A 25,031-nucleotide genomic window follows, 5' to 3' on the forward strand; every position below is an offset into this window, starting at 1 on the left:
CGTAATAGGTCCCTAAGGAGAATTGGCATCTGCAATAACAAAAGATCGACCCTGGGTGGTCGTATATGGTGAAAAAAATTGACCCTCAAGGGGTTAAATTAGCAGAAGACGAGAACAGAATAAAGACAGAGGAAGAATAAAACTTCAGTTAGTGGGAGGAGTGAACGGGATAAAGAGAAGAGAAAAATACATGCATGCCAAACAGAATCTTCACATGCGACAAGTATTCAACATCTGCATGCATCTGTGCATGTGTAGGCAAGAAGGCCCATACTTTTGTTGCACGAAAATAGGTAACTGATCTCACGCTTCACTAATTAATTCTATGGTACAATAAAAAAATGTTAGTTTACCCTATGCTTTCCTAGGCTTCCCTGCCTGTTGGCTTCATATAATCGTACTCATCAAAACCCTTGTTCCCGTGAGTCTTCTGAGTCATGCTGTGTTCGGCTCACTTTCAGCATAATGGCACGGAAAATATAAAGATGATGTGCAAGAGACTGACACAGAAGTTTGACTTGTACTTTACATTGCATTCTCTGCTATCATTTGTGACACCTTATTACTCACCAAATAGAAGCTACTGCAGCATTTTGGAGCACATATGTTCGATCCAGAAACAGAAATATGCTTCGAATCATAATCTGTAAATGTAACAATGAAAAACAGGAATATTCAGAACAGAGCTTTGCAAGTGAACCAAGCAAGAGAAAGGGTAGCTCACCATTTGCTGGCAATGAGACTGCCAGCACGTGTTCATAAGCTTCAAAAACAAATTACTATCGAGAGAATCTGTGCTAAGAAGTCAAGGAAGCTGATACACAACACTAAAACTTTTATAGACATTGGTGAGTGCACACTTGCGCTAAAGGGGCACTGCAACCCATTTCATTGAAGCTATGGAATGTCTCCAGTATTAAACCCCACCTTACAAATCTTTTTCAACAAAGTTTTTTTAGCACTACATGGGCTATTAGCGATGCTGTAGTGAAAAGCTCCGGAATAATTTTCACCATCTGATGTACATTAATGTATGCCAGAATCTAAGTACACAAGTGCCTTTGCAATCTGACTCCAATAGAATGTGGTTGCTGTGGCTGGGAATCAAACCGCAACCTTGAGGTAGGCGCTAGAATGTCACAGCCAGTTAGCCACAACAGCAAGTACCTTAGTTGCAATGCCGAGTGAAAGTTAGTACACATCACTGTAATCGATACTGTGGCCCCAGAAAAGAAATAGATATTGTCAAGGATATCTAGAGAAGGTGCTGAGGGCGGAGCGGACATGCTGCTCGCAGAGAGAGCGCAGGTTGTCGTATAGCTGTGGCGCCATCTTGTGCGAGCAGAGATTCTCCACCGCCTGGTACAGCTCCTCCTGGGATGTGGAGATGGGCTGCGACTGCTGGATAGCCACCACAGCACCGCGCAGCTGCGCCCACGCCTCATCGGCATACCGTTCAGGCAACTGTGGCCGCTCTGTGCACATACAACGCAAACACTCAGCACCACAGTTTTGCACTAACATTACCAGAACGAATTCTGCTGCACACTCATTCAGCCACCGTCCGAATTATGCATAGTACATGGATATGCCCATAATTTTAAATGTATGTTGCAACCTTTATTATTGCTCTTTTTTAAATTTCGCATTTTCTTACAGCAGCTAAGTGTTCTATATTTGCTATTATTTTGTTGCAAGATTTCCAATGCATAAATTGGGGCACTTATAAATTTATACATTGCCAAATCTAGAGACAGATCGGCAAGAACCAATTGCTATGTATAATGACTTTTTTACTATTTCGGGCAAATTGCTCTCGACTGTACTGGAAAGCATTGACTTGCCAGAAATTGGAGGTTAACTGAAACCATGTGTTGCCATACGATGATACCACAATAAAAATATAATAATCCACAAGAATGTTTGATGCCAGAAGAGCAAAGTTAGGCTAATCAATGTGCTTCTCATCACTCCCAAGGTGACTGAGCAATACAGAAACTTACGACATTAGTGCTACATTTCCTTTTAGCGTATATTATTTAAAAACTCTCTGCTTAGGAACTTGCATATTACTGAGGCTTATGCCATAATAACCACTTAAAGTTCCTATATAAGATTTATAATAAATAAACTGCAATTGTGGCCTCATCGTAGTTAAGGCCACACCTCATCACAAATCTGCCTACAGATACCATGATTTCAACATTCAGGAATACTTCCCAAAGACAAATCTCTTTAGATTTTCATTCTTTTCAAAAACTCTTATGGAATAAATAGTATTACCTGTGGAAACTGTGAGCTGCAACTCTGCTGACATGTTTTATTCTGCTTTATACCAATTGCAATAATGCCAACCTGCTGGAACAGTGGGATTTGAGTGCATAAAGAATAAAGAAATAAAACACAGCTACTACTGAAAAGTACTAGGAAAATGCAACTGACATTGATCACGCATGAAATGTATGTAAGCGGTTTCAATGAGGTCTCAGCTGAGCTATTGCAGCACAGTCATTTAATAAGCAAGCAATGCTTGTAAGAAGAGTCGGCAGAATTGCAAAAAAGCTATAGCAGGGTCTTTCTGTTCTGAAACAGTCTCGTAAAAAGTTTAACCCCAAAAGGTCCATTACTATTTCATCATGTAATAACAAAACCAACACTCAAAAATATTTTTTGCTATGTACGTGAACACAGACTTTCCTGGAACAAAAAAATTGCGGAAGACATGTAAGAAGATAAACTTGAACACCCTAAAGAAGTCTATTAAGTGTGGGCCTTTGCTTAGAGGTACTTTTTTTTACTGCAAAAACCCACGAGGACAGTTGCCGGCTTAGAACCATTATTTCTAATGAGAGCTAGTTGGTTCATATTTAGAACTGAGGTTGAACAGTGCGAATAAAACAAGGCCATGAGTAAACAAATACCACAGACAAGTGCTGACTGCCAACTGGAAGTATGGATTTTTCCAGCAATTTTATACATTTTCCAGCACAGGCATGCGCACAGCAGTCACAAATACATCTGCAAAATTAGATATCACAATCTTTCCTTCAAAAAACCTATTTCTTTTTCCGACAGCAAGAGATGGAGTGCTTACACATTTATCTCCTTTCTTTCTCATGTAATAAACCTCTATTATTTCCCTTTCCCTCTTACATTTTCCTTTTCTATGAATTTTGTTCTTTCAGATATGGGAGTGTAGGGACACTTGTTACAATGTCCTGCTAAATTACTTCCCATAGCCATTCTTTAGGTTACTGCTGTGCTAACGAGCTCTGTCATTGAAACACTGTCCCCTTTGCCCTACATAAGTTTTTCCACAGCTCAGTGGTATCTGATAGCTAATGTTGCGCCTGCAGTCAGTGAAACAAGATTCCTTCCTCTCATCACCAGCCTTGCAAGACCCAGCATACGTATGTGTCAACCTCATCGCCATACCTACTTGCCAGTCGCGTTCCTTGGGCAACTACCTGAAGAGATGCATCACGCCACCTGAAGCCATAGCACGTTTTGGTCTCCTAGAACCTTCTTGGGGACGCGCAAAAAGGATGTGCAAATTACTGAAGTCTGAAAAAAAAAAACTTGTTGACCAAAGAAAAGACCCCTGTAAAAAGGATCGAACACTGCACGAATACAAGAAACTTGCTAGGCAATCTACAGAGTTCCTGTGGCAATGCACCAGGATCTCTTTACCGAAGCCGTGCACTAGGATCACCAGTACCAACATAGTCACCATGCTTGGAAAGGCTACAATTCCAGATCAACTTAGGAGAACCCTAGAAAAAGGCCCAAAATACGGTTTTGAGCCAAAGCTTACAAAGCTTACTGCTCCACAGCTCCTAGCCATGGGTAGAAGCATAGGAGACAGAGCTGAGGACTGCATTCTAAAGCATGCACAATGTGGAAAATTAGGTACGCCACCCATAAAGAAAAGTGTAACAAACCTGAAGAATGATGTGCTTGAAGTACTACAGGCAGATAAAGAAGGCGGTTTTGTTGTTCCACCTACAAACCTAATGAATCAAAAATCCAAGCAAGCTATAATGAAGAATTTCAAAGTTGTTTCTTTCAAACCGAAAAAGCAAAAGAGGGCCGCCCTGAAGTTACTCAAACACTTGCACCTGAACTCGTTATGGCAGCTTGTGAACAAAGCTGAGACAGAGTTTCTTGAAGTTTTCTTCAGTTGCAAAACCCACAAGCCTGAATACCCTTTTAGGGTTATTGTGTCCGAGAAGATGTCATGGTAGTGCCATGTAGGAAAAGCTCTACAAGACCATCCGAAGAAGTTGCAGATAAATTACCCTTTTCTGGTAAGAAGTTCTGAAGCTATCTTGGTGATAAATGAAGACCAAGGCACTGCACTAGCCGCATTTTCAATAGAGGTAGAGGACCTATCTTATTCTGTGCTGCATGATGGCTTGATGTGCGCTGTGCATGAAAGGATAGAAGATCTGGGAGAATGGAATTTTCAGAATTCTGTAGGTGTGAACAGCGACAATTTTAGATTTTTATCTTTATTCAATTGCCATTAATTATGATGGCCAGTTCTACATCTAACGTACCGGCATCTGTATAGGGTCAGCCATAGCCCCCTTGGTGTGACATTTTTTTTTATCATCGATTGACAATGTAATTTCTGCTAAGTTGGTGAACACACCTGTAACGCAAGTGTTTAGGTACACTGACGACTACTTAATTGTTATGAAGAAAGATATCTGTATGCATTTTCATGACACAGTCGTCGAATAAATTTTGAGCATGTTCATCAACTCCTCGGGAGGACTTTAGTTCACGTACGAATTGCCAATTAACAACAGCATTCAGTTTCTCAATATTAATGTCTATTTTTCTTTGAATGAGCATGTACGCTTGGCATATCATCCAAGATCTAAGAAAACGTTGTTGCGCTACGACAGCGCACACTCTAAATTGATTAAGAGGGGCATAGCAACCACGTGCATTAAGGCAGCGCTAAGTCGTGTGAGCACGAGTGCGAGCAAAGTTTTTAAAATCAGATAGCACGCTTACACAATGAAGGTTTTCCCTGTTTTGTCATCACTTCAGTATGCAAAGCCATCTCACAGAAAGAAAAAAAGAATAAGTTCCAAACCAGCACACAAAGAAAAGAATAAAGACATGAGACCAGTGCAGGTGGTGCCATACCTGCACAAGTTGTCACAGAATCTAAAGAAAGTTTCCAATAGACATAACGTTAATCTGCTTTTCAGTGCCCCTTACAAGCTTTTCTCGATATGCAATCGTATGAAAATGCTTGAAAGGCCCCTGTGCACCACAAATCAGAAATCTCGTTTCACTGATTGCAGGCGCAACATTATCTATCAGATACCGATGAGCTGTAGGAAAACTTGCACAGGGCAAATGGGACAGTGCTTCAATGACAGAGCTTGTCAACAAGGCAGTAACATAAAAAATGGCTATGGGAGTCATTTAGCATGACATTGTAACAAGTGTCCGTGCACTCCCATATTTGAAAAAACGAAATTCATAGGGAAAGGTAACATTTAGAGGACGCTTAAGCTTTGCCTTCAAGAGTGGAACAGAGCAGCATTCAAAGGTCCCCGGCTGCTTCTCACGTTTCCCGGCAAACTGGAGCTTATGTAACCGTAATGTTTACCAGGAAACACTTGCCGCGAACGCTCTGCACGAAGGCGAGCTTAGTCGTGGAACCACGGCCTCTTGCGTGGAGCGTGACGCGGCGGAGGCGAGCGCCAGCTGGAGCTATTGCAAGGAACCAGGCACACAGCTGCGTGGGCCCCAAGACACCTATCACGCTGGCACGCGCGAAATGGTGGACGCCGCAGCCGGTCTATGAACGCCATGGCTGGTTTGTGTGTGTGAAGCGGTTTCTCTGAGTTTTTTTGTAACAGAATTATGTTTTCTCGTATAGTCAAATCACAATCCGAGAGCTGCAAGTAGTAGTTTACAATTTTTCGACGCATTTTAGCTTGAGAAATTCAATTATTTCAGTCAATTCCTTGCATCACGTGGAAGGCCTGGGTATACATGGTTTGAAAATCTTTTTGCCTAAATGATGTCTGACGTGGGATGCCGACATGTGATTTTCTGCAACACGGGCTCCTTAACGCTGTCGAGTTAAAAGGTACGAAGGCTAGGGAAATAATAGAGGCTTATTACATTAGAAAGGAAGGAGATAAATGTGTAAGCGGCTCCCTCTCTTGCCTTGTTGGAAAAAGAAATAGCTTTTTTGAATGAAAGATTATGATGTATGCAGATGTATTTGCGACTGCTGTATGTATGCCTATGCTGGAAAATGTATAAAATGGGTGGAAAATTTCAAATAATCTTCCAGTTGGCAGTCAGCGCTTGCCTGTGGTATTTGTTTCCTCATGTCCTTGTTTTATTTGCACTGTTCAACCTCAGTTCTACATTATTTTCTGAATGCGGCACTTGGTAGTTGTAGCTCGGAACTTTCCTTATGAAGGCGCTCCGAACGCTCAGCATTGAGGAGCCTTTTTTGATCCGCAGCGCTAGCAACTTGACCAGCCACTTTAAGGAGGGCAATGCAGGAAGCCTTTCAGGTTTTTACATCAACATAAAAGAGTTGTATGACTCCTTGCCACAAGCAAAGTTGTGGCCTTATCAAAAGGGAAGCCATTGACGTGGCCAGAAGCGTGAAGTTCCAGAATTTATTTGGGATCAGCATCGACAACTTTATTGAGTTGTTGGTGTGCTAGCTGCAGTCCACTGTGATCACTTTCAAAAATGAAGTGAGTGTGAAAAAAAAAAAAAGGGTCTATGTGTCGGCTCTTGTCTAGTGCCTGTGCTTAGCAACCTCCTTGTGGGAAATCTGGACAGGTGCCTCGAAGCTGAACATTCCGGGTGCAACATGCATGTTTTTTCCGGTATGTAGATGAGTTTTTAATAGTGTTCAACAAAACAGCTTGTGACCTTGCTTCCCAGGTTAAGACCATATCTGCCATCTCTGCCCGAGTGCTGTTCAATTTTACCCTCACAAGTGAGTTTCCGAAGGATCGACAGCCTGAGGTTTCTGGACACAAACTTAACTCTTCTCAATGACCATGTGTGTTGGCAATATGCACCATGCCCAGAATAAGGCCTGCTTTCCTTTAACTGAGCCCACTCGAAACTTGTCAAACGAGCAAAAGAAATTGCAGCACTTAAAAGCGCCCTTTCAAGTTTGTGCTTCCACAAGGTTGACTAGAGCTTCAGAACTCAAGAAAGAAGTTTAACTGACATGGTATTTCCTGTCCCACTAATACAAGACCTAGCGGAAATGATCCTGAAATCCTTCCGCAAAAGTATGCAACGTGGGCGGAATAACTGCAACTGGTCAGGAACAAGTGTAATTCCTTACGTCCACATTGTATCTCACAGGATCAAAATAGTCACTCAGCAAGTAGGAGTTTCTGTTGCTTTTGTTCAGCTCCAAACGAGTTAGGCTGTCTCTGCAGACGTGTGAACCAAGAAGGACCCAAAAAGGATGAGTGCACTATCAGGCACACGAGACAGCATGTGAATAGTACCGTCATAGTCGTGTATGAGATTCCACTGTCCTGCGAGAAGATGTACATTTGCCAAACCAGATGGTGCCTCAATTTTCGCCTTAAAGAACAGAAAAAGAACCTTCGGCAGAAGCAAGGATGCCACTTGGCACTACACTGTGGCATCTGTGCATGCATGCCAGACTTTCGCACATGTAAGGATATCGGCAGATACTGACAAGTTTACGTGCATTTTATAGCCAAAGCACATGCAATTCTCAAAGGCAATGCATGTCTGAGCACGGCTTCGATGGCTCTAAGCAAAAAAGAAATCACATTCTTAGAAAGTGCACCACAGAACGTTCCTGAGGGAAAAACACTCTTCTAAATTCGATGATTTGCCCTTCTACACAAAACATTTCATCAATGACTCTATCTTTGACTATATGCTAGATGCGTGCAGGGGCTGCCCTGGTTCTATATACTGCGTGTATATATTGCAATAAAGATATTGTTAGTCTGCGCACGTTATCATTGAAAAGGAAAGTATACAATCAGTGCATTTTACTGGTGCTGACATAAGGCGAAGAGACTTGGAGGCTGACAAAGAGGCTTGAGAACAAGTTAAGGACCGTGCAAAAAGCAATGAAACGAAGAATGCTAGGCATAACTTTAAGAGACAGAAAGAGAGCAGTTTGGATCAGAGAGCAAACGGGGATATACAATATTCTAATAGACATTAAGAGAAAAAAATGGCACTGGGCAGGTTATGTAATGCACAGACTAGATAACCGTTGGACCATTCATATGACAGAATGGGTACCAAGCGAAGGGAAGCGCAGTAGAGGACGGCAGAAGACTAGATGGTGCGACGAAATGAGGAAATTTGCAGGTGCTAGCTGGAATCGGTTGGTGCAGGAGAGGGGTAATTGGAGATCGCAGGGAGAGGCCTTCGTCCCGCAGTGGACATGAATAGGCTGATGATGATGATGAGTATGCACATGTGTTGTCCATCTTTTTTTTTTTTTTGTCCTCGTCTCATGTACTGTTTCCCCTACCAAATACTCAGGGTGTTCTGCACTCTGTGGTGCTTCAAGATAGGCAGCCTTGCCTAGCTAGAGTGGCTATGCGACAGCTCAAGACATCTGCCGAAGCCACCTGTTGGGCTCGCAGGTTAACACACGTGCACCAGTCTGCTTTGGAACCTAATCCTGCACCAGACTTTTGCTATTAACTGGTAGGGACTGAGTAGAAGAGAGTAGATGATGAACTATGTAGATTTATATATTCTGTTATTATCTTTCATCAAAGTTGTTCTTTCATCCAAATCAATTTCCCTTTTCCTTATTATTTTCACATTTATGGTTTCCCTGTGATTACCACAGCTTAATTTCAGGCTGGCTTCATGCAGTTGTCACTATGTAACAGCAGCACATCGAACTTACAGTGCAAGATTCTCAACAAAGTATCTTTAGATTTCAGCTATGCTTAAGCATTACCCTTAAACTTAATTGGTGAAAACAGTCACATTATCTGTGAGGGAAGTAACAAGACCTGCCTAAGCTTGTCAATGCATTTTCGTTGTAGGCTTGTGTACTTTGCATTTGTCAGCGTTATCACTACAACCTATATCGGGCTATATGGTAGTTTCACTGAGTGGGAAAAAAAAAAGTGAACTTCCATGATAAAATCTTTAACAAAAATAATAAATAAATAAATAAACAGCCTTTTTATCCATGGAATAGCTGCACCCGTACTTCTGGCCCAAATGTTGACAAAAGAATAATAATATATACGTAAAAGGTATGGTTATTACATTAAATATGTGTGCTGTATATGGCTTAGGTACATTTCATAGTTAATGCTGTGGTTCGCCACTGCATTTTAGCTAAAGAATCTACCATGTTAGGCATACATTGTGAGGATGAATATGTGGCACATTTTTGGGGTTGCAAAGGAATAAAAAAAGTTAGACCCAACACTGCTGCATGGAAACATGCAGTTCTCTATCTTCATTGGTCATACTGCCATTTATTCACAATCTACACCAACTTGCTGAATTTTCAGTTCTAAGTACTTGAACATAGTATGAAAAGTATGTTTTACAAGGCGAAATTCAAATGTGAACCTGCGCGATATGTGAAGTCTTATGGTACTTTAATTACTCCAGATACTTATTTTCCTGTACCTTATTTGCTGTTCCTTAAAAATTCTAGTGATCATTAGCTAAGAAAGAATTCTTTTTGTATTTTCACAACCTGGCGTGCACACATTTAATGTTCTGCATTAGGAGCTGCCCTCTATTATACATAGCTGCATACCTGCCTAACTTCCAGCCATATTTTCACACTTTGTAAATGTTAAATTCTGCTGGCAAAGTAATATGGGTGTCCCGTGGGCACCTTCGATTGTGCTTAAGCCCAACTGGAATCTAATTTCTTCGCTGCAAGTGGTTCTTTTGCACAAGCTGTGGAAGGAAGCCAATTGAAATGGAGAAATTTTATCCCAATCGGGCTTGACCACAATCTAAAGTGCCCCGTGTGACCGGGCATTATGTGGTACTTCTGTAACACCCAAAACTAATCACTACATTTATATTTAGACCAAAACATGAGAGATGAGAATGCACTACTTCACCTTCCTGTTGCAGCTACTGCATACGAAATGCAAAGCAGGATGTGGCTGCAATGCAGCCATAAATGATCATGCAATACAACTAATAGGTGATCATGTTCCAGGACTCTATAGCCGTCACATTTTATAGAAGTGTCCCTCTAACTCAGTTAACAGTAAATTTCTGTACTGCCTTCTTACGTTATATACTTCATAAAAATGAGTGATATGTTAATGTAGAGTAATCCTATGCAAAGTGATCTAGAATTTCTTTAATTTTACAAATCTGAAGGAATGATTTGCACATATTGACAGCTGCATGAAAGTGGATTTGCCAGCTTAGCTATCAAAAATGTTGGCATAAAATGGAGACACTTCCATTTTTTGTCAGATCCATACCAAGTGACACCATGTGACATTCTCTTTCAGCATTATGTTAGAAAAATTTGGGCAAATACCATTTTTGGCAAGTATGTGAGCTGCTTGGATCATCAAAACATATTTTTTTGAATGATCAAATAATGCTGGTGCAGAAATGTGTGTGGTCCAAACTCAGTTATTTTTCTTGAACAAATCGTAAGTCTGTCAGATAAAAAAAATATAATTGAATACATAGTCGCAAGCGCGATATATTTTTTAAACATCACTGTTATGAAAAATCCTAGATATCACCTCTATAAATAAAACATTTTTCATTGCTAAAACCTCTCAACAGTTTTCAATCAGTGCAACAATATGGTCTGTTTGTTTTTCTGTCCCAAATCTAAAAAAAAAGCTGCATACTTTCTCCCAGATCTAGCCAAACTCCTAAAAATTATATTATCAACACTGCTCACAGTGCATCAAACGATCAAAATCGTTTATTAGACTTTTTATTGTGTTCTGCATGAAGTTTACTTACAAGAGAGTTTACTTTTACTTACTTACACTTACTTACTTACTCACTTACTTTTACTTACTTACAGAGTTTACTTACTACATGTTGTCAGGAGCATAGGCAGACACAGTTGTATGTGCTGCATTCATATAGCTCTAAAAATAACTACAACAGTATTAGAACTTGGGATTGAACACACTGATTTAGACAACCCCAAATGGGACGAACAGCACACAATGCTTAGTCAGTGTCCTTCGCACTCTTGGATGCTATTCATATCAACAGCTATGATAATGTCGGGCTTCATGTTTACTACATCTACAAGGCTAGTTTTCAATTAGTGATATGATGTCTCTGCACTCAATCATGGATTTCTCAAAGTAAACCCCAATGAACTTCCCTTAGCTCTTTAGTTATTAAAGCACACGAAGGCCCCAACAGTGTTCGCTCCCCCCCCCCCCCCGGAGTGCTATATATGTAATTAAAAAAAAAAGGCTTTCGAATAGGCAAGTACAGCAATAACTAGGTACTCACACTGATACTTCGCTATACCAGTGCAACGCACAGTACCAGAAATTATATCACAGAAGCCTACTAGTTACCAAACTAGTTCAGGAATCACATGTGCGTTAATTGCGTCAGCAAAAGCCATCTGAGCAGGCCATGTGTGGACAGACAAAACGAAACCTTCAGAATATTATTTACGTTACATATACAAGGAAGTCAAGTACTCAACATCAAAAGCAAACCAGCAAGTGACATGCAGGTATCACGACGCGCTGGTCAGCGCGCATAACGTGGTGCGACAAACGAAACATATCCTTTTACTTTTTAAAGGGAGTTGTCAATGCGGCATCTGCAACACAAGCGATAAGCATACACGCTGTTTTTCATTTACCTTCAACACCACAAGGCAAGTAAAACGACAGGTCACCGCGCCATCAAAGCTCACTTGCATCGCAAGAACACGCAAACGTAGCTCACTGACGGGGTTCTATCGCGAAGGCTACGACGAAGTTTCACTTCCTGTCACACTATTTATCCATCCACAAATATATGCAAAGTATACCTGAAACTGCAGCTCACGTTAGATGCACGTTCTCGCTAGCATGTTGTTAATAAATTTCAACGCCTGCCAACGTTTGTTCTCCCCGTGCCTTTGTTTATACACTAAGGGGAATCGCAACTGAAAAGACGCAACATAGGCGTCATACCACGATTCCCAGCTGACATTTAGCGCGCACTATATTGCAGTAAACTTTTAAAACGAACGGTTGCGTTCCAAAGGAAGTCTCGCCTACGCTCATGAAGGGACTTCGGTGTGGCGATAGTCCGTAAGCCCGCTGCAACCGCTCTGACGAGCGACTGTGGTCGTCGCCCACTGAGGTGACAGTGTCATGCAACGGCCACCCAAAGTTAAGGCGACTAAAATAATGCATTGTATACGTAACAATATCCATTTTCACCACGCAGAAGTCTCTGAGAAGTGCGAGTCACCGATGCGAAATCAGACGCGCAGGAACCGAGAGGCGCCTGTCGGACAGACAACTTTCGGGCTTACCGAAGTTTTTGATGACCAGCTTTTTGGCTGAGTTGGGCTTGTTGTTGGACATTGGCGAAGCAGTCTTCTTGACGCCATTGGAGCCTGCTAATGCCGAGTACATGACTCTTTTTGTCGTGTCCGTCATCGAAGATGCCCTTTTGCACGGACGCTCCGAGACGGACTGGTTCCCCGACAATTTTCTCCGCCTGAAAACCGACTGGTCGCCTGTGCTCGGTTCGTCACTGGTGATAAACGTGCTTGTGGCTGACATATGCGCACATAGCTCCGTGTTTTCAGCGCTGCATTTATTTATTGCAGGCGACCGGGCACACGCGAAATTCCACTGCACACATCAAAATAGAAGATTTAAAGATGGCCGACCGAAGACGGGAGCACATGGTTAATCTGCGTAACGCTTCTTGCGCCGTGTAGCCGTCTGCTCACCTTTTGGCTAAAAAGAAAGAAACTGTTCCAAATAAAAAATAAAATTGGACCACTTCAAAAATACTTCTAGTGCACGAATGACGACATTGGCACAGACATGTTTGACGATTGATTGGGTTATTATAAAGCAAGATTGTTGTTTGATGGGTTTGATGGTTGTTAACATCTAGAACGAGATATACGAAGCCGAGACAGGTCCGTGTTCAAGATCAAAGCTAGCGTCAAAGCATATGATCAAAGCCTTGTCAAAGCGGCGTGAATGCTTTTCCCAGCTGCATGGTAAAAGTGAATACACCGGCGTCTGTATCTGTCGAACTTACCACTAAGAATCGACGATGGTAAGTGCTGTATTCATGCTTGTGTTTTAAACGGTCACAACTCTTCAGCGCAATGGCTAGAAACCTTACGCTTACAAGTAGCCGCTTTAGGAGTTGAGTAACAATCGGCGTTTGTCGCTTTGCAGAACTCAATGACAACTCTGAAGATGAAACTCAAGGAACTTGAAGAGATCGAGAAGGAGGTTGCTACGGCCTTGCAGAGCGCAGGTAACTAGCCCTGAAAATTTTGTAATTGCGAGTTATGACCGAGTTAATAGTGACCGATAGTCTACTCGATCGCATTGCAGGTCAGGCGTGCTTGGAGCTTAGTCGGGAAAAACCGAGCATGAAGCAAGTGGAATCGAATACGTCGAGCTTCCTGACTACGTTGCAGAATGTCGAAGCTGCTCTGACAAAACATATACTTTACCTTACGCAAGTTTCCACTGGTATGTGGTGCAGCAACACTCGTTTCTTCAAAACTAATCCCTCTATTAAAGAGAAGGGCCAATCAAAGGTTATTTTTAAAAAACCCAACCGGCTCCTTCTTCAGGGTTGAGATGGCGTGAGGCGTAGCAGTGTTCGGATGCGTTTTTGGCGCTTTGATAGGCGCGCAGACACTTTTCGTAGACCTTGTGCGTTAACGGCGGGAAGTGTTCCTGACTAACGATTGATGTTACCCGGCGTCTTCTGGATGTGCCAAGCTTCCAAAAGGAACCGCCACCAGTGGTTGCTCTCTCAAAACGACAACGCCGTCAGGGCTAATCCGGTGATAAAAAAATTAGTGACGTTTGACTTCGGTAACGCGGGTTACGCGCAGCGAGCACCGCGGGGTCTAAGCAAAACGATATATGCACGAAGGCGAGCTTTCTGGTGGAAACGCGGCCTCTTCCGTGGGCCGATCTTTTGTTATTGTTTCGCACTTTTAATATTCCAGTCCGAGAAGATTTAACATAAAACGCACGCGCTGTCGTTTTGTTTCACGACATTTGTTTGTGGGCTGTCATTCTCAAAATTCCGAAGAATAACTGTGTAAAAATGCAAATATGAGCAACTTTAGTGATAGACAAACAACTTTTGTGCCAGATAGAATGCTTCACGGCTCCAGACAAACACTGCGAATTTGAAGAGCTGGCCAGCTATGCTTGCGTGTAAAATCTCGCAGTGTTCTGCCACATTCTCTGTGTAGGTGGTGAAGGTCATTCTTGTGTTTATGAATTCTTTCAATGGAGTTTTTAATCATGCCAATATACGAAGTGGAGCATTTGGTGCAGGTAATCTTGTACGCAATGCCTTGTGCCTTTTCGACAGGAACGCGGTCTTTTGGAGTAGGGAAGAGGCTACCGATTGTAGAGAGGCTTGTGAGCGACGTCAACCCATGCCCCTCGCCGCACACGGGCTAATTTCTCACTGATGCCTCGAACATATGGTATCGAGACACTGCGCCGTTGCCCGGGTGGTGTGGCAGCTGCCGTCTTCTGATTCTCGTTCCGCCGGAGGGCGCGGTGTGATGAAGGGGTGTGCCTTTGAAAGGCACACCCCTTCATCTGAAGGTCATGGATCACCGTGTTTTTTCTTCCTTCTGGAGTTGCAGAGATGAACAAATTCTTGATGAGGTTTCAGACCACAGAAAACTTGTGGCAGGTGGGGTGATTAGAGTGAAAATATTGTTTTGTATGTGTTGGTTTTCCGAATATGAAAAAGGAAAGGTTTGGTCGCTCTCTGTTCACAAGGACATCTAAGAAAGGACATCCTTGCTCGTGAAAAGAGCGGCCGCCTTTCCTTTTCCATATTCAGGAAGCCAACTCGTACAGAACGATATCTTCACTTAAATTCTAATCACCCCACCTGCGACAAGTTTCCTGTAGTCCGAAGCCTCATCAAGAGAGCCGAAAGAATTTGCTCGTCTCCGCACCTCCAGAAGGAAGAGAAAAAAAACACAGCAATCTGTGAGCTTGGGATGAACAGTTACACAAAGGCATTTATTCACTGCGCCCTCCACTGACGAAATGAGAAAGAAAGGAAGACGGCAGGCTGCCTGCACCACCCATGCAACAGCGCCATGCCTCGATAATATATGTTCAACGCGTCAGCGAGACATAAGCTCGCGTGCTGAGAGGGGCAGGGGTTGACGTCGCTCACAAGCCTCTCTACAATTGGCAGCTTCTTCATTCGTCCAAAAGACCACATTCCTGTTGAAGAGGTGCAGGGCATTGTGTACAAGATTACCTGCACCGAATCCGCCACTTAGCATATTGGCATGACTAAAAACTTCACTGAAAGAATTCATCAACACAAGAATGACCTTCACCACCTAAACAGAAAATGCAGCGCTGTGATAGAACACTACAAGCTTTGGGATAACCGGATTAGCCCCAACGGTGCTGTCATCTCGGAGAGAAAACAACCACTGGTGGCAGTTCCTCTTGGAGTCCTGCCGTTTATGCTCAAGGTCTACGAAACAAGTCTGCGTGCCTGCCAAAGCGCGCATACAAACACTGCTACGCCTCGTGCCATTTCACCCCTGAGGAAGGAGCCAGTCGGGCTCCGAAACGTCAGGTTTTTAAAATTAAATTTAGTTGGAGTTTTACTTCTCTTTAATACAGTTGCCCCCAACCAGGCAGATATCTGCCGCATGTTTACCTTTTACTCTCTCTGTGAGTGCACTTTTCTTTACTAACCGTGACGAGCCTCCTAATTTTGCCGTCGCCAGCAATTTGACCGCAGCTGCACCGTAGCCTTGGCAATGCATCACGTGACTTGCCACAGCGAGCTCTGCCGCCGCCGTCGGCTTGGCGCATGCGCTTTCCGCAGCTGGGTCACCACCTGGCTAAAAGGAGCGCCGTGCTTGTCTAGTCAATGCGAGCGAGGCCAGGTCGTCTTCTGTGAGCGGTGCACGGGAGGCTTTGAGCCATCATCGCCAAGCAGTGTCTGACCACCCCGCGCATATTACCCTGCAAGCTGCTTCACTGGAGAGGGTCCGGAATGCAACAGGCGTCGCACTGTCGAGATCAATATAGTGACCGCGTTGCCGCCTTGTCCCTTTGTGCTTCGACACTGTGCATGTTCCCGGCGTCTCTCGGCATGTCTAGCACTTGTGCTTTCTCTGTGGCACAACAGGTGTCACACCGTCGAATAATGCTTGTCTACCCAAGCCTAATCAGTCATGTCTAGCCACAGACCCAGGCACAGTCATCATACCTGGCTTAACGATGATTGTATACCTAAGTATAATAATTACAGCGGAATCAAAGGTTATCAAAGTGAAATCAAGACTTAACTAGGCTAAACCAAGCTTTCACTTTGCATATCCAGGGTTATCTGAGCTAAGCCGTAGCCAACTTTTTTGTATTCCATGTGTTGTGGTAGGGAGGCATTAATATTTATTTTGGGCTATGGCACTGTAGCCTCATGTAGTCGGCTGTAATGCGTTCACGCTAGCATGCCTAAACAATGTCACCGGAAAGGTCAGTGATGAAGTATTTACTGTCATGAACGTTACCCTGCAATGAATTGCATCTGTCTTCCTTTACAGTGCAGCCACATGAAGGCTCAAGCTATGCAGCACAGAAAGTATTTCACATGGCTCTTCATCGACTCGAGCACGCCCGTTCACGCATGAACGAACTAGAACGCCTGCGCCACCAGCAACAGCAGGACCAGCCACAACAGCAGCCTCCGATTCAACAACAAATGCAACAGCCTCAACAGGAGCAAGATTCCTGAAAACTAGGCGGAAGTGCGTGTATATGTGCCTTGTGGTGGTGCTGGCTTTCCTTCATTGTGAAGAAGTTGTGTTTATGTGCATGAAGCTTCAGCAGAAGTGACCTGTTTTTGTGCACATGGAGGCAGTGCGAAAAGTAGCATTCTACAATTAGGATTTGTACATATGGAAAAACGAACACTTGTGATATGCAGGCCACCTAGTTGATATTTAAGCCTCACTTATATACAGCATTCAGTTCATCATACTCCTTTTTGAAGCTTAATATGTGTTATTGTGAGAGCTCTTCAGCCCTCATTTATTTAAGCTTTTATTTAACCAAACAATACAAGAAGTTGCGTGACACGAATGTCTATGTTAATTTAGCACACACAATAAGACGCTGTCCAAAGCTTGTTTCATTATACTTCACAGCCTATTTGAAAGAAGTGAAAGAAATGCAATTAACTGAGGGAAGTTTCTGCTGCACACAGATTGGAAGAAGTTCTTCATTGTACAGTATGAAAGCACACTAAGATGTACATAAGTTTGCGTAGAACTGCCTTTATTGTCATTAATTACCCGCTGTGCCAAGGTCTTAAAGATGATCAAAATAAAAGCATTCAGTGTCTTTACACATCTCTGCTGTGAGAAATCTGATCTGTGCCCATTGGGCTTGATAATCAAAGGCTCAATACTATTCCATATTTTGCTGAGGCACTTGATGTACCACACCAAAAAAGTTTGTTGTGTTTTGAAGCACACGTAACATGCAAAATCTTAATTGGCACAATTCATCATAAAAGCATTTGTAAGTTCGAGCAAACAATTTTCATTACAAGCCTTGCAAGCTGTGGTTCTGATCGGCCAACAAAAGTTAAGGCACCATTCTATACAAATGATGTGCATAACAAATTGAGATATATCAATGTGCAAAGCAGCCTTTGGGCAACACTTTTTTTAATGCATGTCACTTAAAACACATGATATGCATGTGGTGCAGCTGTTGAATCGAACTGAAAGCAGGGTCTTTGAAAAAGTGTTAGTGTGCTAACTGATTACGCAACTGGGCAGAGCAGCAGTAATACACACTATTGCTGTTTCAAAGTTCCATGGATGGGACAATGTCCTATCACAGTTCAGCACGCTCTGTTTCTGCTTGTTAATTACTAAACACTTGATGTAGACATGCATTTTCACCACTTCATTTTGGAAACATGCTTACTGCCAGTATATCACTCGCTTCAAATGAAAAAAAGACAGCACATTAAAGATAATGTATTCTGAAACTAATTTATTATTATTTTTGCAATGGCTTACTTTCAGTAAATGAGATATTCACCTATTCAGTAATTAAACATGATATGCTCACCTTAGGGCGCATGCTGCAGTTACAGAATCAAACATGGTAGTTAGCTGGCATGTATATGTACCATGTTTTCCCAAAGACAAACTGAGTTGTGAGTCAGCACTGGTTTGTTAACTTGACTGTGAGTGCAATCTAGTAATGAACAACTGCCAACTTTCTTTCAGTTTTGCAGAATTGAAGCCTGTTTGCTGAGAACACATCAACTTGTCCTCAAACTCTACACAAAATGCATCAGTGCTCTACTTTTTCCCACAATGTGTGATGGATACCATTTGGGTAAAATACAAACTGAAATGCCAATGGCATCTCTTCGTTAGCTTTAAGAGAAATATCTTGAAACCAGTGTTGGTTTCAGGATTCCCAGTAATTGTACACATGCCTTGAGGACTGATTGGCTTGTATTCTGCAACTGCAATGTGTGCCCTAACGTAATGAAGCATTAATTGACAAATTAAGTTAACTAGTGAGAAACGATTTACTGGTGTATATACTCCTGTGAACATTGTGCTGCCAAAAAGTTCATTATTTCCGCTGCACTGCCTTCAAATACTTATCTCACACAAAGCAAATGGTATGCGACTACAGCGTCAGATGAAAATGTACTGAGCTGTTATTTCAGTTTTAGTAATGTAGGAGGCATGTTGAATTCCCAGTGCACCATTCAATGTTGCACCATTGTCTTGCTTGAACAAGAGTGTATCCTTTCTGTTCCTGTTAGCTTGAATCGCTATCCTCGGAAAGCTGTGGCCCTTCGATCTTTGCCCTTTTCGCTGGTGCCAGCTTGCCCATGGCCTTAGTAAGCCGTTTGCTCGGGAACAGCTTGGGTTTGGGTGGTGCCTGGCAAGCCTCCAGGTATTGGTCCATACGAGTCTACAGCAGTGCAAGAAAGGATGTGGTAGTGTTAATAGCACCAAAATTAACAAAAAAAAATTTTTTTTGTAATGAACCCACTATTATGCACTCCCTTGAGCAATATGAAGAAGCCGCAATGGCAAAACATGCATGCAAGTGTCTTATGACAATAAATGTTGAATAGAAAAGCTAGTTCTTAATGCTTGTAAGTGCCATTCCCAACTATAGCTTGGCATTTCTTTATGATTCCTGTGGCTATAATTATCTCAATTAACACCAAGGAGTGTTACTGACATGACAGTCAGTACACACAACAATAGGCACACCATGTTACAGGGAACGCGTGTGTGAATGTGATCACTTATGAATGTGATCAACATGCAAGGCAAACAAAAAAAGTGATCTCCTCAAATGTCAGTGACAAATTATGTACCCCCTTTTCACTGTCCTTGACATTTTGAGTAACAAGGTGCTAGGTCAAATACATTAAAAAATTTTTTTTTTAATCGGGCAAACACTGAAAAAAACCACCAAATGTTCCAGATACTGTGCAGCTATTACCATTCCCTCTGCTTAATATAGAGGGGCGCAATCATGCAAACAGCTCGCTTTCTGAACGATTGGTGTGGCTCCAACATCACAAAGTAGGCTGCCTGTAAAATTTACGAGAACGGGAGGGAGAGCATCAACAAATGAGTGCAGCCCTGTTGCGTCAACTGGAATGTCAACCAGGAATGATACATTAACAGCAGAATGCTTCCGGAGCTTAAAAAACTAAAAATTTTATAACGAAAAAATCTCTCTTTTGCTTTTGCAACATATAATCTGTGCAGAAAAAGTTGTGCATGAAAGTTAAAACAATTTAATAGCCTCGTTTTCCCTTAGCCACTAGGTGGTACCGCATGCGCACAGCGTCATTGGTTGTCTGCTAATGCATGTTTACACCTTGTCCGCTCATTCATGTCGTCGCATAAGGACAATCACTTGGGCCTTTGCGCATCTCAACACCAGCCTGCTTGCCCGTTTTATGAAATAACAGCCACATCTGGTGAAAGCGGAGCTTGGCTGGGCTCAGTCCTTAGGGCAAGCACACGCGCGAAATACAGCAGCGGCATGAAAAAGCTGTCTTATTGCTGGCCTTGCTGTTGGTTGTAAGTGAAAATGCTGCAACTGGCCTACCACTGTTATATCAGCTTGGCCACTTCGTGTATGGCATCACTAACCTATGACCTTCACATTGATAATGACAGGTTGTGTTGGAGGTGGAACTTATTCCCAGAAAGACGTACAACACTTCGATCACAATGACAGCAACTAGCATTAACATGTCATCGAATCGAACGAAAGCCACTGGAGTCTGCTCACTTATGCATTCGTGCATTATCGAATCTTCCAGGTGTGCTCCTGGCGACAAGGTAAATTCTAGAATGTACCACTATCATCTACTAGCACACCTACAAATTGATACACAATGGGCCCGTCTTTCAGAAAAACTACAGTACTGTTACGTTCAAGAACTATAGATTACTTGATAGCATGAGCACACTGTTGTGCGAAAGCAGATGTGTGATAAAGCCGCACAGCGAGCACAAATGAAACTCACACTGCACTGTAGAATGGCGACAACGTTCAAAAAACTTTGGATACTGTAAGCATGGCTTGCATCAAGTGACAACTACATAAGAGTGATAACAAGGTGAAAACAAACCGGCAAAAAGTAAAACTATGATGCGTTGCCTAAAGGACTTCAAACACTTTCGGTTCTGAAAAATGGGAGAGCACAAAGGACTTTCTTCTTTGTCCCAGGGGCACTGGCTCACTGGCTGCCAAAAATACCCACCAAGCGGTTGCAAAAGTGGCAGTGGAGTGCATGTTCATATACAGTTAAACCTCGATATAATGAACTTCAACATAACAAAGTATTTAATTTTTCATAACTTTTTGTTCATAGAACATGTATTTAGAACCTCAATTTAATGAAGTGGATTTGTGTGCGATTTCAATATAACAAAATTTCACTTCTGCCGCAAGGGAATGCCGAGACAATAAATGGAAACTTCCACAGATGCAGATGATCAAATGATTGAACTACAAGCGGCTGTTTGCAAACGCACCTCTTAAATCACTCCTGGCACGACATGAGCGACCGCCGAAGTGGAGCCACATCATGAGCCGCATAAAGTCCAGGTGCAATAAGATCCTATTGTGCTCTGCACACTTTACGCTTTAGGTGCAAGTCAAAGTGTGCGAGGGTGAGAGAAGAAAGATGGTGGCTTCACAAGTGCCGCTTTCCCGCGTGAGCAAAGAAAAAGAGGGGACAGTGAGTTGGCGCGCGTCTCGGCTGTAGCTGCGCATGGCTGTAAGCGCGGCTGAGTGCAGACGTAGCCACGCACCTTGCATCTTGCGTATGCAAAGAGTGGGTGTGCCAAGATGGTGTGGCATCATCTAAGCTGTCTTCTCTCACGTTTAGTACTGGAGGTTGCGTAATCTTGAGTTTCGGTGACCCGTTGGAGCGAAAGGCAGACGAAGCATTCGCTGCCAGCGCTTTTCATGATAGCGTCGTCCCAGTGCAGGCAACGCCATCAGCCGCGGAGCGGGATGCACGCGAAAACGTGGCTGGCTTTGCTTAATTCGTAATGCCGATGGGACGATATCGTCAAAGCATGGAACCGTATAGTTCGTCACCAACTCGACTCCCAAATTCATCAAAATGTATTATTTTCTCATTCAAATTTTGCCTACTTCGTTATATCGACATTTAACTGTAGAAAAATTCGGCCCGCGACGCCAGCCACTAAGGTTGGCCGAGCGACAAGCTGACCAGCAGATCATTACAAGCAGATGCCAAGTATGTTGTCTGCTGTGAGTGAAATTAAGGGCCCTTCATTCCAAAGCAAACAGCGAAGCAAATGGCTTTGCCGCCCGTTCTACTCTTAGAAGACAGTGCATTCAGTCTGAAGACTGACAGGAATGCGACGTTTGCACATACTGCAGCAAAGTGCCCCGAAAATCACGAGAGGGCAACTGCACGCTCGGAAAAGCGAGCAGCTTGTGTGATCGCGCTCCAGAAGATTTGGCATTCACATACGTATAAGTGAAGAAAGAAACTTGCCTGCTTTTGCTTTGCACCCATCCGCTTCAGCACTGGCAGTAAGAGGTCATCCAGCTTTTCCCGGCTCCAGCCAAGTTTCTGGTTTGCATACGTGCATCACGTGCAGTTAAAGATATTTCTCACCAATCTGTGACTTGGAGACAATAGAGAAGTTTTGTAGTCCAAACCCATACAGATAGGTATTCTCAGCTCTCCTGACATGGGTATGTCTAGGTTATGGGTTGTGCTGGAAACCTCTGCTTCATAAAAAAGATCCCTGTTGCACCACTAACATCGATACCTATTTTGCTTTGTGGCTAATCTGAGGGGCCACATTCTGGGCTATGCCTTGGGAGCTAGGCAAAGGGCGAAGGCACCTGGGCAGGATGAGGTAATGGCAGGTTTGTTGAAGGATGGTGGGCAGATTGTTCTAGAAAAACTGGCCACCTTGTATACGCGCCTCATCACCTTGAGCGTACCGGAATCTTGGAAGAACGCCAACATAATCATAATCCATAAGAAAGGGGATGCCAAAGACTTGAAAAATTATAGACCGATCAGCTTACTTTCTGTTGCCTACAATGTATTTACTAAGGTAATCACAAATAGAATCAGGAACACCTTAGACTTCTGTTAACCAAAGGACCAGGCAGGATTTCGTAAAGGCTACTCAACAATAGACCATATTCGAACTATCAATCAGGTGATAGAGAAATGTGCGGAATACTGTATAACCAACCCTTATATATAGCTTTCATTGATTACAAGAAAGCGTTTGATTCAGTCGAAACCCCAGCAGTCATGCAGACATTACGGAATCAGGGCGTAGACGAGCTGTATCTAAAAGTACTGAAAGATATATACAGCGGCTCCACAGCTACCATAGTCCTCCATAAAGAAAGCAACAAAATTCCCATAAAGAAGGGCATCAGGCAGGGAGATATGATCTCTCCAATGCAATTCACAGCGTGTTTACAGGAGGTATTCAGAGACCTGGATTGGGAACTTGCCGCAGGTGGGGAACGATCCCACAACCTTCACATGGTTGTGGGATCGTTCCCCACTTGCGGCAAGTTGTTTTTTCATCCACTTTCATTTCCATTAATTTATCGTTTCTTTATTTAAGTTATTAAGCACAAGTAATTTCCCATATGTTGTCCTTGGTGTCAGTGTTTGTTGGCTTCTTATGATATGACTATATATATATATATATATATATGCATATGCCCAAAGGTGATGGTCGCGCAAGCTTGAAAGGATATGTTCGCAAAGCATCCAGGTCCGGCGTGCCCCAGGAAAAGGTCTCGCGTGAGTCATCCACGGTGGGCTCAAGGTATGCTTGCACCACCCGACTGCTGGGGAAGCCAGGCTCCAGAGAGAGGCGCACCAGGTGCGATCGTGTCTTGCTGCCTGGCTGGACTTTTTCTTCCTTAGCCTTATTAAGCCAAGCGCTGTGAGGCATGTGCAAAACAGTTGGTGATGTGCTTTACACTTTTCTATCCGGTTGTCGGGATTCTGTAATGTATTGGTTCTTAGTTAGGATTCTGTAATGTATTGGTTTTTAGTTATCAGTTCTGAACTCCTAAATTGGAACAGGATGCTTAAGCAAGAGGAAGCTTGCTTCACACGCCATGTGTAGTTGTGCAAGTAGTCGGCATGTTGCCATCTATCATTAGAGAACAATCCATTGCTCACATTGTTTTGAATGAGGCTGAACACACTAGGGAGCTCATTCAGTTGCATCCATACAGGTGCGCAAATTGCAGACATCTCTGCAACTATGTGTTAAATGTATTACAGGCTGCTATAGGACATAACATTTGCCTTCTGAATCATGGGATGTACTATGACAAAACGTGAATGGATACAGTAAAGGCATTCTCTTGCAATAGATGTTCAGTTTAGGTTTTTGTAACAAGCACAGAAATTTCGTCTTGAGATTCAAGACTAAATTAAACTAATTTTTTATATTGTAACTTCACATACAAGTACCTTTAAGTGCAATTCAACTGTTTTCTTTTCCTCCGGCAAAAAGAAAATGAGGAAGAATGACCACTAAGAGGTTAAGGAAAAGTTAGCACAAATATGTATACAGTAGGAAACACTGCTTTTCAAGAAGTCCTGCAGTTCTAATCTTTTTTTTTTGCACAAAATCAGGGAGCATTTAGCATTGCTGCAACATGTGCTTAAATATTAAACAATTTACTTTCCTTCAATAAAAGCAGGAAGTTCTACTTTTAAGCAGCTTCGGATAGCTAGGGTGCATATTGAAAGCATAGAATGTACAAAAACCTATAGAGTGAAAGTTTTGTGTATGCCTCTGCTAAGCAAACAATTTGCACTATGAAGCTCACTTGGTAAATGGCATAGTACTCAGCTGGCATGACTATGATGTCCCGTTAATACAGTGTACTCCAGATAAACTAAACTCACCTGAACGGAAATGCAGGATAAACAGCACGAGGATAACAGCTTTGGTTGGCCACACATAGGAACAATGTTTAAAACTTCTTTTAAACTGAACGATACTTGTCATGAACTCCGGTTAAATGGAACTGGAACCAAAACTGCACCTACTTCATCGGCTGTCATACTTCATATGAATGAGGATTAGGTTGAAAAGAATTTCAAGTGGTGATGCCAAATAGCCAAGAAAATTCAATGCATTAGTCATTAGCACTGTCGTGGCATCAGTGGCTGCTCTGCAGCACTCAGGTTGCCTAGTTTTCGCATCCCTCTGT

At 42.8% G+C, this 25,031-nt stretch overlaps 3 protein-coding genes across 6 annotated transcripts in view; 1 reads left to right on the plus strand and 2 right to left on the minus strand.

The window, feature by feature from the left end:
• Cul4 (cullin 4) overlaps nt 1-12,932 on the minus strand; it is a 50,587-nt gene extending 37,655 nt beyond the window's left edge. Inside the window, exons 1-4 of the mRNA XM_070531543.1 lie at nt 12,533-12,932; nt 1,255-1,475; nt 725-793; nt 571-644 (exon numbers count right to left, since the gene is read on the minus strand). Coding sequence (XP_070387644.1) covers nt 571-644; nt 725-793; nt 1,255-1,475; nt 12,533-12,785 — 617 coding nt within the window. The 5' untranslated portion in view covers nt 12,786-12,932. The remainder of the gene's footprint in view (nt 1-570; nt 645-724; nt 794-1,254; nt 1,476-12,532) is intronic.
• A 204-nt stretch (nt 12,933-13,136) lies between these two features.
• MED11 (mediator complex subunit 11) lies at nt 13,137-17,615 on the plus strand. The gene is made up of 4 exons (XM_065438663.1): nt 13,137-13,296; nt 13,422-13,503; nt 13,584-13,724; nt 16,811-17,615. The coding sequence occupies exons 1-4, from the start codon at nt 13,294-13,296 to the stop codon at nt 16,999-17,001; spliced, it is 417 nt and encodes a 138-aa protein (XP_065294735.1). The 5' UTR covers nt 13,137-13,293; the 3' UTR covers nt 17,002-17,615.
• mus201 (rad2 superfamily protein mus201) overlaps nt 17,523-25,031 on the minus strand; it is a 48,758-nt gene continuing 41,249 nt past the window's right edge. For all 4 annotated transcript variants that reach the window (XM_070531542.1, XM_070531541.1, XM_070531540.1 and 1 more), the window contains exons 10-12: nt 23,553-23,741; nt 22,312-22,402; nt 17,523-19,217 (exon numbers count right to left, since the gene is read on the minus strand). In XM_070531542.1, coding sequence (XP_070387643.1) covers nt 19,062-19,217; nt 22,312-22,402; nt 23,553-23,741 — 436 coding nt within the window. In that variant the 3' untranslated portion in view covers nt 17,523-19,061. The remainder of the gene's footprint in view (nt 19,218-22,311; nt 22,403-23,552; nt 23,742-25,031) is intronic.

This window comes from Dermacentor albipictus, chromosome 1, assembly GCF_038994185.2.
Source record: "Dermacentor albipictus isolate Rhodes 1998 colony chromosome 1, USDA_Dalb.pri_finalv2, whole genome shotgun sequence".
NCBI lineage: Eukaryota > Metazoa > Arthropoda > Arachnida > Ixodida > Ixodidae > Dermacentor > Dermacentor albipictus.